The sequence below is a fragment of the Urocampus carinirostris genome, chromosome 6, assembly GCF_059441175.1.
Source record: "Urocampus carinirostris isolate Australia breed hairy pipefish chromosome 6, RoL_Ucar_1.0, whole genome shotgun sequence".
Classification (NCBI taxonomy): Eukaryota; Metazoa; Chordata; class Actinopteri; order Syngnathiformes; family Syngnathidae; genus Urocampus; species Urocampus carinirostris.
Genome location: NC_142354.1, coordinates 27,976,322 through 27,988,713, shown reverse-complemented (window position 1 = coordinate 27,988,713; position 12,392 = coordinate 27,976,322). Strand labels below are relative to the sequence as shown.

Below are 12,392 nucleotides of genomic sequence, written 5' to 3'. Positions count from 1 at the left end.
ACTTTAAATAGCGTCACATCAACGAAAAGAGTTGCAGCCATTGCGCGGAAAGAACGACTGGATGAAAACGTTGAAATGTAAAGAAGTTCCCTGCTGTTTTTTCCATTTTCTTTTCTTAACGTTTATATTTAAGTCCCAGTTGACGTACAAGAGGGATAATGTTGTGTTTTGTCAGCTGCCGGTTTCCTTGTGTTATATTCCTGATGCAATCCGAGGTGTGGATGGCAAACGCACCTCCTCGGCATTCTTAAATTCCAGACTTTTAAATAATAAATAAAGTGTCATGTGTGATTGGTACAAAACTTTAGTATTCCTGTGCCTTAGGCCGATGGAAATGTTTAAAATAAAACGGCCTATCCGAACAGTCGAGGGATCCACATTTATTTCCAAATGTAGGCTCATCTTCATTTCCTTGCCATATACAATCAAATAATTATTGGATTACAACCCCCGCGGGCAGGTTGTATCGACTGCTGTTTAGGACTACTTTTTCTAGAACAACTTACTCAAGCTTTATTACAGACGGAAAAAAATAGGTGTATTCTTGATTGTGTGTTACGTTCTGTGTAGAAAGTGAGAAATCATACATTTCATTGAAATGTAGACATAACTATTTATTAATTGTAATCTTGGGGGAAAAAATACTCGAATAAACTTTTTTTTCCACATGTACAGAGGTGTCCTGTGATGCTTTGACTGTGGGCAGTAGTCGTGCAAGGAATTAAAGGGACGGTGTGTATTATTTAGTGCCTCCTACTGGCATTTTCCTCAAATCTGCTACTTTAATGAAGTGCTATTCACCATTTAATGTTGTGAACTAACAATGACAATATTTTTATATTTCGAAATGTGTACCAGCAATTGAAATGTATTTTATTGTTAATCCTTGGAATTTTTTTGGGGTGGATTTTTCTTTTCTTGCTTAAACAAAAGTTTTGTGCTCGTCCTAATTGCTATTCTGAACTATTATTTCATGCCTCTTATCTGGTGTATATATCAATACTATCAGTATGTTCGTCAATCCCCAGGTCCAGCTCATCTCTGAAGAGCGGGATGTCGCATTACAACGAAAAACAACGGAAACCAGATGGTGAAGGTGCTGCATCTGAGTCAGATCAGGGGGGTTCTCCTGCTAGCAGTAAGCATGGAAACCAGCACCTTTTAATGTAGAAGGTCAAACCCCTATACATGCCTTAAGAGGGATAGGTGCTTCCAGCCAGTACTTGCCTAAGACACACCACAGGAAGTGGTGCCGTGTGAACTGGTAGAAGAAAAATATTAATTGAAAAAATAAATGGCAAAAATAAATGAACTGTTGTGTAAACGTACATTTTTTTAACACTTGTCGGACAGAAAAAAAGCATTAATTCATATAACATGAGCCTCACCTAAAGGCAGCTGGCATAATTGTCTGCCATCTTGCTGCTCCGAGTACCCATAAACCTCAAAAGGTTGAACAAAAAATGATGCGTCTTGGTCACTTTGGGTCTCGATAGTTTGTATTCTTCCTTATAATAATAATAATAATAATATGCTTCTTAGCACTCGTTTTCGGCCGCACAACACCTTACATCCATAGCTGGTCAAATAATAGACCTTGTCTTTTTGAAAAACTGAACCATTACCATATCTGTTCTCGCCCGTGGGCCAATAGCGTCATAGCCGAGGCAAATTAAATATGTCGAGACCAATTTCGAAGCATTCCTGGTCATGTTATATATGGTTATGGCTGCGTATCCGCAGGTTGGAATGATAGCTGACATTGTAAGATAAAATTATATTTGCAGGCACAGTGAGCATTCAAGTCAAACAATGGCTAATATACAAATATTTCATTAAAAGTCTAGGTCATTTTTGTATGTTAAAGCATTTCATAATTGACTCTGCACACACCTTGACGAACGGCAGTAAAATCGTCGTAAACAGTGGGCGTGGCCAGTAAATCGTAGACAACGACAGCAAAAAACAGCTATAGTATTCACCACCATTGGCAATGACTAGTCAAATGAATATTGTGCAGCTGTCGGATGAGGTGGCTCACCTTGTCAGAAAGCACAAAGGGCGCTATTTAGAGAAACAGAGGATAGCATTAGCTATGCTAGATACCGACCTATACAGTCTTCCGAATAACCGAATCCTCCAGTCCGCCTGACTTCAGTCCACACCATTTGTACTACTTTTTGTAAATTGAGTATCCCCATACACCAGTGCTGATCTAAAAGCTTACAAAAGTCTGAATGCTTAACACTTCATTGTTGGAACGCGTTGCTGTGCTTCGTTTTGCAGTTAAGCAAAGACATTTTCATCTTGTATAGAAATCACTTTTGAGCTTGTCTTACTTTGGCGGAATTATATTTTATCTTCTGAATGTTCATTTGCCGTTTTACCTGTTGATGATTTGCAGTTCATTTTAGCGTAAAAAGCAAAACAGTTTTCAATACATGTGATATTTGGAAGATTACTGTTTCGAAACCCTGGTTAATCACTATAAAAGCAGCTCATGTACGTAGTGTATAAATTCCATCCAATGTACCTTGTAGAAAATGTTTGCTGCGCATCCTGGAAAACTTGAGGGCCTTGTCACAACTCCAGTCCCTCTGTTTGACTGCAGATAAACAGCCTTCTTCTGTCTTCTCCAAAAAGGACACAATTCCAATTAAAACCCTTCCCATTGCACAGGAATAAATCACCATGGTAAAAAGTGGTGGTTATATTTTTCTGTTATGGTTATTGGTATTAGTTTCAACTCAATTCCCTATTTAACTGTCGTTTGCTCAAGTGCTTCCTTCCTGCCGTCATGGTTTTCATTCTGCCAGAAAAGGCAACTTGACATCACGCGCAAAAGGTCACCCAAATGGCATACTTTTAGTTTGCCTGGACCTCAGGGTCTCAAACTCAATTGACCTGGGGGCCACTGGAGGCTGAGGCTTGGTGTGGCTGGGCCGCATTAGGATTTCCACATTAAAAGTGCTGATAAAACATTCCAAAGTTCTCAAATACTTTTATTTCAACACAAAATAATGAATTCAATAAGTAAATGAAAAATATTATACAGTAGATGCAGATGACTAATGAAACCACATACAAATTGACTGACTGGTTCATTAGAGAAAATAGTTATTTTCATTCAGTTTAAAAGGTCAGTATTTATAGTTTTTTCTTAAGTTAAACGTTCTGAACAGGAATATAACATTAAACCTGAAATGTTCTGAACAAGGCTTCTCTGGCCTACTTCTTGCTGCTAGAGACCTGGTATCGCATCTTCTCATATACCCGAGCCACATTTGGCTTGAGGGAAGAAGCAGTGGAGACCCTCAGTAGGGCTTGAAGGTGCTCATCAGTAAGTCTGGACCTGCACTTGGACTTATAGAAGTTCAAGTTGGAGAAGAGCTTCTCACACAGCTCCCAAAAAGACGCATGGTACGCTTGAAAACTCAGGAAAGCTCAGGGAAGTTGGGTGTCAAAAACTGCCTAAGTTTTGTCTGCTTCTCCACTCATTTCCCTGAACCTAGCATTGAGTGCTGAGGGGCATCTTGCACATCAAAGGAGAAAGATCTGCAAACATTTGAAATGTGGCTCTGTGTCTTGAAGTCTGTACATCTGTGATCAAATTCCTCTTGTCGCTTCAAAATGGCCTCAACATACTTCTTACCATTTAATAATTTGCCTGCAACCCCGAGAGCCTCGCATGCTGGGAATTGGCAAAGGTTTCTCTGAGAGAGCTGGACCATAACACAGGTTTTGTACGGAATGCTCTCACATTGAGAGGTTGTCCCTTGCCTTGTAGCTTCTTGTTCAGTACATTAAGCTCCTGTAAGATATCCCCAAGAAAAGCTAAGTCCATGTGCCAGTTGGGATCACTTGGCACAGGAACAGCCACACCTTCCTTCTCTAAGAAGACTTTTACTTATGAACTCAAATATTTATTCAGTACGTTTCCCCTGTCGAGTCAACATACCTCAGTGATGTAGAGCACATCCCTGTATTCTGACTCCATTTCCTCTAAAATAATTTAAAAAGCACTGAACCTATGCTTTAAGCTCCTGGACCTGGTTTGGTTGATGCATTTCACAACGAAGGCATTACATTGTCAAACTTAAGGCATTTGCTGCAAAGAGCCTGCTGATGGATAATGAAGTGCAGAGCTATGGCCTCCTCCAGGACTTCCTCTTCCAGTTTTTTTTAACAAGTGCTACAAGTCCATTCTATCTCACAGTCAGTGATGCATTTTCAATGGCATAACACAGCTGCTGAAATATTTCTTGAGCAGTGGTCATGCATTGGAATTCCTGTCAGCAACTCGGCCATCACTTTAAATTTCTCATTAAACCACGGACGTATATTATAAGCTGGGCAGTGTCTGATATTTATGGTCTCATAAACCAACACAGAAGCTCTATCTAGGAAAGGTCAAAGCCGACTTTACTTCCTCAGAAGGCTGGCGTCCTTCAACATCTGCAAAAAGCTCCTGAAAATATTCTACGAGACAGTTGTGGCAAGCGCCCTCTTCTATGCGGCAGCGTGTTGGGGAGGCAGCGTCAAGAAGAAGGATGCCTCTCGTCTCAATAAACTGGCGAGGAAAGCGAGCTCTGTTGTGGGCACAGAGCTCGACAGCCTGACAACAGTAGCCGAGAGACGGGCACTGAAAAAGCTGCGGTCAATCATGGACAATTCATCACATCCACTACACAGCATTATATCCAGACAGAAGAGCAGCTTCAGCGACAGACTTGTCACTGTCTTGTACCACGGACAGACTGAAGAGATCTTTTCTTCCTCATGCCGTGAGGCTCTTTAACTCCACCCAACGGAGTAAAGGCCCACATTAAACCACACCCCCTACATTGCATATTACCGTACTTTTAGTGCAGTGTGTATTTTTTGTAGCACTATTTAAATACTCTATACAACACGCTACAGTGGGTATTAGCACGTCACATTGGGTATTTGTATATTGTATTCCTTTTGCTTTATTATTGTATTGTTCTCAGCGAAGGGATGCTGCTGGAAATGTGAATTTCCCTGCGGGGATGAATAAAGTATCTATCTATCTATTTATCCATCAAGAGCCACTGAATATAAACAGAAACATTTTGCTTTTTCATGCAGTTGATCATTAATGTCAAATAACAGGTCAGAAATGAGCTCGGCCACAGTGTTGGCAGAAAGTCTGACGTTTAAAAATATGTGCAACCTGTTTTGGGCACTTTTTGACAAATTCACTGTCTGTGAATGGCTTTCCTGCTTAAGCAATCATCTCACTAATGACGTAGCTGGCTTCAACTGCTTCATCCTTCTCTTCAGTTGATTTCTTCAAGAAATCTTGGTGCCTCATTAAACATGTTTTAAGACTGGCAGCCTGGTTGACTCTCTTATCTCCCTGGTGTTTTTTGGACTGCCCGGAGTGTCTGGTTGTGTAATACACAGAAACACTGAGTTACACATGTCAAACTTGCAAAGGACACATTAATATTAAGCATTCCTATTAAGATGGGGTCCTCTCCTTAGGGAAACCTATGCCAAATGCTCATTTTTGTAGTATTGTCAAATTTGGGGTGTAATCCTGTTTTGTTATTCATTCACACCACCCCGCTTCATTAATGTTCCAGGCAGATTTATGGAGAGAAAAAAATAGGTAGACACAAAATCAGTTTTTTGTCATGTTTATTTGTATAGCCCTTAATCACAAGAAGTCTCAAAGGGCTGCAGATTATTGCAAACCACAGACTATTATTACACCATCCCCTTATCTAAAACCTACATGAGGGCAAGGAAAACTCAAAAACCTCAACATGAGGAAAATGAAGAAACCTTGAGAAGGGACCGCACATGAGGTAATCCCCCTTCCAGGATTCCCAGGTTGCAATGGATGTTGCAATAACAACTGATAGTCAATATTAGATATATAGGTCATTCATAAGCTATAGAATAGAAGTGTGTTTTAAGCCTAGATTTAAACATTTCCACTGAGGTTGCAGATCGAATCTCAGGGTGAAGAGCATTCCACAGCACCGGGGCCTGAATGGGGAACGCTCTCGAACCTGCGGATCTCTTCTTCGCTCTTGGGATGCGTGTATTCAAACTTGCAGGATTTAGTGCCTGTAACACATTTTGAATGTAGAGGAGAAACCTCAAAGTGTTGTCTTCAAAAAGAGACCAAAACAATGCCAATACCCAAAATGGTTTAAGTATCTTTAGATTTACTTTGGGTGCACCTTTTAAGGCCTTCCGGGAAAAAAAGATGAAATAAAAATGTTTTTGGTACAGTATTTTGTAATATATATATAAGAGAGTCTGAAATATTTGATGGAAGGGGGATTACCTCCCGTGTGGTCTATTCTCAATGATTCTTCATGTTCCTCATGTTGAGGTTTTTGAGTTTTTCCTTGCGCTCATGTGGGTTTTAATAATAATTTATAATAATAATTTCCTTTGTATTGCATTTTAGTTTAGGAGATGACGTAATAATAGTCTGTAATTTGCATTTGTGATCTGTGCAGCCCTTTGAGACTCTTTGTGATTAAGGGCGTCACAAATAAACATGACGTGACTTAAATTATATAGTTTAAAGTCAGTAGTAAACAACAAATTTAGATAGCAAATGTACGGGTAATTTATTAGGGAATTGACTTGAGGCAAAAAAGGTTTGGAGGATGCGGGCATCGATCCCGCTACCTCTCGCATGCTAAGCGAGCGCTCTACCATTTGAGCTAATCCCCCTGCTGTCCATACTCACCCCATTAGACAATATGTTTCACAGGAGTATACGCTTGACCAATCAGAGCATGTTTGGACAGCGGTAACGCTCAGCAACTAGCCAATCAAGGTTAGGCAAATATCAGTCAGGCCACTCATATTGCTGGGCACGTATCGCTTTTAACCAATCACGCTTTACTTCCTGGGCGAAACGCGAAAATACTTTACAATGATGACGATAAGCTGCCATTTTAACCATGCAGTGTTCTCCTGTTTTCAGGTATAATTGTAAAAGATAGTTTTTGTGTATCAACGATTATCTTCACAGATAAAAATCTGTTTTTTTCTTTTGTTTTCTTCGTCCATGACAAAAATTGGTTGCCCGAATCAGAATGAACGAACCAGCGAGCGATATTATGTTTTCGACCAATCACATGATGATTTGAAGTTTTCTTCACGCAGATTTAGCCAATCAGCGCACAACTATGTTTATTGCACTAATCAACAACATTTTGATCTATGAGAGTTTATTGATGATTAATGAACAGAAATATCAAAATATGCGATATTTCTATCGATTCTTCCCTCGTGTATCCTCATAATTGTGATCAAAGTAGACGATTAGGACTAAACACGATAAGCGGCATTGCATATGTTATACCGGAACTAATACAAACCCGAGCTTTTCTGAACGAGCCCATGTAACGTCTGGACAATATAGTTAAATACTAGCCAGAATGGTTTGATTTGGTTAATCTGTTTATCAGGTCTTCTCTGGTCATCCTTTTCCAAAATTTACGAAGGTACGTATTCATTTCTTTTTGAGAATCGTTTGAAAATGACCGCATGTTTGTTTCATTATTTATTCGTAACGTTAGCATACGTTGTTCAAGTGCGAGGGGACGGATTTAAAGTGACACCCGGATTCTTCTAAAAAACAGCAAAAAAGACTGTGCTTTATATTTTTGTGTTATTAGTTTGCTTCAATTCACACATATCCGGCTTGATTTTGGTCAGCTGAGAAATCCCCTGTTGTTGCCATCATTGCTCACTCGACTCCACATTTCCACTACCACGCCTTTAACTTGGTTTAAAACCAAATTCTCTTTTACTGAATAATTCAAGAGGTGGGGGGAAAACTCCACATTTTAACGTGAGGAGAGGTTGGTGTGTTTATATATGCTGCCAGTGCAAGTGAACGGACCCTCCTTGAACCGATTTGGTGTTTGTCCAAGTTTCAGACCTCGAGATGGACCACAATCAGACTAAAGAAGACTGCGTGAATCGGCCCGACCTTGTTTCTGAGGATGGAAAGAACAGCAAGTCTGTTTTGTGTCAACGATGCGGATCCAAGGTTCTGTCCCCTGGAATGGCTGTGTTTGCAGAGAAAGAGGTAACCTGGAAGGATATTAAACGAAAAATGATTTGTATTGTATTTTCAGACGAAGACCTGCGACTCAAATTGTGTAGAAAAACATTCAATGTACAATAATCAAATATGGCAAGTGAAGGAGGACAGACTTTTTCTTAATCCGCTTGTTCGATTAATATTGTGGTTGAGCAATGCGACTTTGTAAAAAAGGCCTGGAGTTGAGCTGTTCCATTATCTGCACCGCTTATCCTCAGTAGGATAGCAGGGGTGCTGGAGCCCATCCCTGCTATCTTTGAACAGTGGGAAGGGGACACCCTGAACTGGTAGGCAGACAGTCGCAGGGCACACAGAGACAGACAATCTGCTCGTTCATTCACACCTAGGGACAATTTGGCCCGGTCAATTAACCTGACATGCCTGTTTTTGGAATGTGTGAGGAAACACACGCAAGCACGGGGAGAACATGCAAACTCCACACATGAGGTTCGATCTCATGACCTCAGAACTGTGCCGCACTCGCGCTAACCACTACGCTGCTGTGCTGCCCATGATCTGTTCCATTTTTACCACAATAAAACGGATAAAAAGAAATGAGACGGAATATTCTGTAATTTCACAAGTGTGCTTCAAAATTCCTGACAATCATTTATATACAAAAGGGATGAAACATGACTGGTTACAAAAAAATGGAAACATAAGTCAGTAATCCAGCAGGTTGTTTGATAACTCAAAGCATTCCTCCCAATCAAAACACTACTTAGAACAATTAAGCAAATATATAAGGACTATTTTATCGGATACATTAAATAGATATGTGTAAAAAAACTACATCTGATTAAACAGATAATTGGAAGGTGCATTAATTAGCACTAAATCAGGGGTCTGAAACTCGATTGAGTTGGGGGCCGCTGAAGCCTGTTGTTCGGGCGAGTTTGGGCCAAATTTTCCACAAAAATAGTGCTGATAAAAACATTCCTTTGTTTCTAAAGGGAAAGTGTTTTATGTTTGTCTAGTAGATGTCGCTGTAATGTGTAGTACAACCAAAAAAGGAGTCTAAGGAGAAATATAAACTCCAGAGACTGAAAGTGAGCAAAAACACCCTTTTCCTTCCCATTTTTACCCGGCCTTTCATAAATAAGAATAAAACGGATTTTTTTTTTTAAAGATTTAGAAAATATGGAAAATGAAATAGGCAAAAAAGGGAAAACAGGATTAAAAAGAAAAGTCAGGGAAAGGAAAGCAAAAAAGGAAGGAGATAAAATAAAAGAATTAAAGAGATCTCAAAAACAAAAAAGGAAAAGTGCCATTTTTGCCCTTTTTTTCATTTTTCCTTACTTTTCTTGAGTTTTATTATTTGTTTTTTTTTCTGTCCTTTTTATTTCTTTTTATTTATGTTCTTTTGAAAAAGTAATAAGGTGCGTTTGGTCCACTTTGTCTTCGTATTTTGTCTCCTTCCGTTGTGCTTTTAGCACTCGTTTTTGGTGGCACGAGAGAATATAGCGACATTTTGTGGGAAAATAAATACACACTGTCCCATTAACTTTCATATTAAGGCAGGGGGCCTCAAACTATCATCTTGGGGGCCGCGGGTTTGAGACCCCTGCACTATATAATTAACTTGATTAAAATATTGATGTGATGACAAAAAGAATGAAAAGTTTATAACTGGAAACTCGCACAATTATGACTATACATGCAGTGACACATTTTCGTATTACACCACAAGGCACAGACTAACCATGTGAGAAAATAAAGCTCATCCGCACTGATAGGGATGGCTTAACTTAAAGCCCCATGCACACAATTCAACAATCATGGAAAATCCTGAAAGTAGGGCTTACTTAGGTACATTAATAAGTGCATTATTACTTATGGTGCATGCACCAACGGCACCAAGCAAAAATGGAGGAAAAAAAACTAGTGATTTCATAACAAGAGGAGATATATCTCCAATCCTCACACTTTGTTGCAACTGGCCTTGTAACACAGTATCAATCCTGCTAGTTGCCCGAACGGTCTCAAGCCTGTCAATATGCACTTAATTGCATGCGCATCACAAACAAGTTAACAGAAATTGAAATGATGACACAAGTCAGGAGATGGCGGTTGCTAGTTAAAACTTAAAAACGTTCCGAGTCATTGTTACTTCAAACTACAATTCTCATGTATCATCGTGTGTTAAATGAGTGTTCTTTCTCATTTTAGCTCATCCTACCGTCTATGCGTAAAAAGAGCAGCCTCAGCACCACGGAGGGCTCTGTGGACAGGGACACACTGACTGCCCACTGGTTAGTGGGGGATATGTTTGATTTTGAAAACGTGGGCTTCACCAACGATGTCGGCAGGATCAAGTATCTCATCTGCGCTGACTGTGAGATCGGACCCATCGGATGGCACTCTTTGGATGATAAGATAGGTTACTATATTGCAATCGAACGGGTTAACCATGCTTAGTATTAAAGCTTAAGAAAACAGAAGAAATTGTCAAATAAATGGAGTGAATGTGCTTGGGTGGCTTTATTTTTAGCGAGGGCCTTTCTAATTACACATTGTCTTACTGATCATGTCATGACTGTTTTTATTTCCCACAGACATTTGAATCATTGTGCTCTAATAAAAATGTGTAACTTTCTCAATTTTGTGTGTGATCTGGCAGTCTTGGGTTCCCATTTTTATAATTTTGCTATGATTGTGGACACTTGCACACTATTGTTTCATTATAAATGCTCCCTTGAGAACGATAATCATTTGTATTATCAGGGGTCAACATCATGTTGAAAGTAACCTGAGAACCAGTTCTAAAAATAGCTTGCCAGTGATGTCTTATTGTGATTTTTCTTTTCAGGAAATTTGATTTCTAAGCAGCATGAGAAGTAATTGTCATGATCAGTGTATTCAAATACTTGATCAATTCTTACAAAATTCCTTTTTAAAATCAGCCAATAATTTATAGATGTAAAGGCTATTGTTTTAGTGGTTGCCTTAACCGTATTTTCATCCTACTTCTAATCATTACAACTTGGTAATAACACAAGTGATTTTAGAAATGCTTATCAAATCGGTAGCCCTTTGTGCTATCAATATCAAAATACTAGTTGTAACTAGTAGAAGTTTGCAAAGGTTATTGACTGTCTTTTAACTGCTAAATTCCCATTTACAACCTATTTTTTTAATCTAAATGAATACTCTGAAGGGCAGCACGGTGACACAGTGGTTGGCGTGTGTGCGGCACAGTTCTGAGGTCATGGGTTCAAATCCAGCTACCAACCTTCCTGTGCAAAATTTGCATGTTCTCCCCGTGCTCGCGTGGGTTTCCTCCGGGCACTCCGGTTTCCTCCCACATTCCAAAAACATGCATGTCAGCTTAATTGGCCGGTCAAAAAAATTGTCCCAAGGTGTGAATAAGCGAGCGAATTGTCTGTCCCTGTGTGCCCTGCGACTGGCTGGCAACCAGTTCAGGGTGTCCCCTGCCCACTGCCCGAAGATGGCTGGGATGGGCTCCAGCACCTCCGCGACCCTACTGAGGATAAGCGGTGCAAACAATGGATGGAATACTCTGAAATTAGCATGTGTGTACAAGTTGATTTTATAGAGCGGCTTGATCGCCATTATTTGGGGGAAATATTCGTAATACTCTGGCCATTTTTTGGTCATTGTTGTGACTGTTTTAACTAGGCATTAGAAACTCAAAAGATAATCATTGTAAAAAGAATACCCCTGACTATCAGTTATAGTCTTTAAAGTTTTAACTCCCACAGAACCAATAACAATAAAGCTCGATGGGCAATGTAAGTAGTACCAACAACTAGGTATATCAAATATTCACCTTCCTAGTATAATAATATTACTCTTGTAGGTTACTGCAAAAACATCACAACGTGCAAAGATAATTATGTTAAAAATAATACCACTGCCAGTTTTACAGATTTTAAAGATTTAACCCTTCTTAACTCCAATGACAGGATATCTAAAAAGGACAACGTGAATTTGTTTTATCATCAACTAGGTATATTAAACATGCATCCTATTTTGTATCATAATAAGGTATATTTAGTAGGTTACCGCAAAAAAATATTTTCAAGAAGAGAGCCTCTACTTTCGTAAATAGTAAACTTAAACTATATTCCAGTTCGGGTCGTTAGAATGTAATGGTCTTTATTATTGTTATTGATTACAACGTAGTGTACATTGTTTACGTGATTTGACGTGGCACTCCAGGACAAACATGTAATAAAGTCTTAAAAGATAAGATAAGACTATCTTAGTAACACCCTGTATTTATTTCTAAGGTATATTTGCCTTTAATTTAGATTTGCTTGATTTT

At 39.3% G+C, this 12,392-nt stretch overlaps 1 protein-coding gene, 1 long non-coding RNA gene and 1 other non-coding gene across 6 annotated transcripts; 1 reads left to right on the top strand and 2 right to left on the bottom strand.

Moving 5' to 3' along the window:
* Nucleotides 1-5,490: 5,490 nt before the first annotated feature.
* Nucleotides 5,491-12,210, bottom strand: LOC148364479 (uncharacterized). Its single transcript, XR_015850758.1, has 3 exons — nt 12,131-12,210; nt 7,991-8,094; nt 5,491-6,099 (listed from the first exon to the last, which is right to left on the bottom strand). It is a non-coding gene; the product is annotated as an uncharacterized LOC148364479 (long non-coding RNA).
* On the bottom strand, nt 6,648-6,720 carry trnaa-agc (transfer RNA alanine (anticodon AGC)). Its single transcript has one exon. It is a non-coding gene; the product is annotated as a tRNA-Ala (tRNA).
* Nucleotides 6,880-10,704, top strand: rabif (RAB interacting factor). 4 transcript variants are annotated; one of them, XM_088338575.1, is made up of 3 exons: nt 6,880-6,976; nt 7,932-8,089; nt 10,274-10,704. In XM_088338575.1, exons 2-3 carry the CDS (start codon nt 7,946-7,948, stop codon nt 10,520-10,522), a joined length of 393 nt encoding a protein of 130 aa, XP_088194701.1. In that variant the 5' UTR covers nt 6,880-6,976; nt 7,932-7,945; the 3' UTR covers nt 10,523-10,704. The 4 variants fall into 4 exon arrangements, with proteins under 4 accessions (XP_088194701.1, XP_088194704.1, XP_088194700.1 ...); XM_088338578.1 differs by lacking the exon at nt 6,880-6,976 and adding an exon at nt 7,175-7,499 and having other exon boundaries at nt 7,938-8,089; XM_088338574.1 differs by lacking the exon at nt 6,880-6,976 and adding an exon at nt 7,182-7,499.
* Nucleotides 12,211-12,392: the final 182 nt, after the last annotated feature.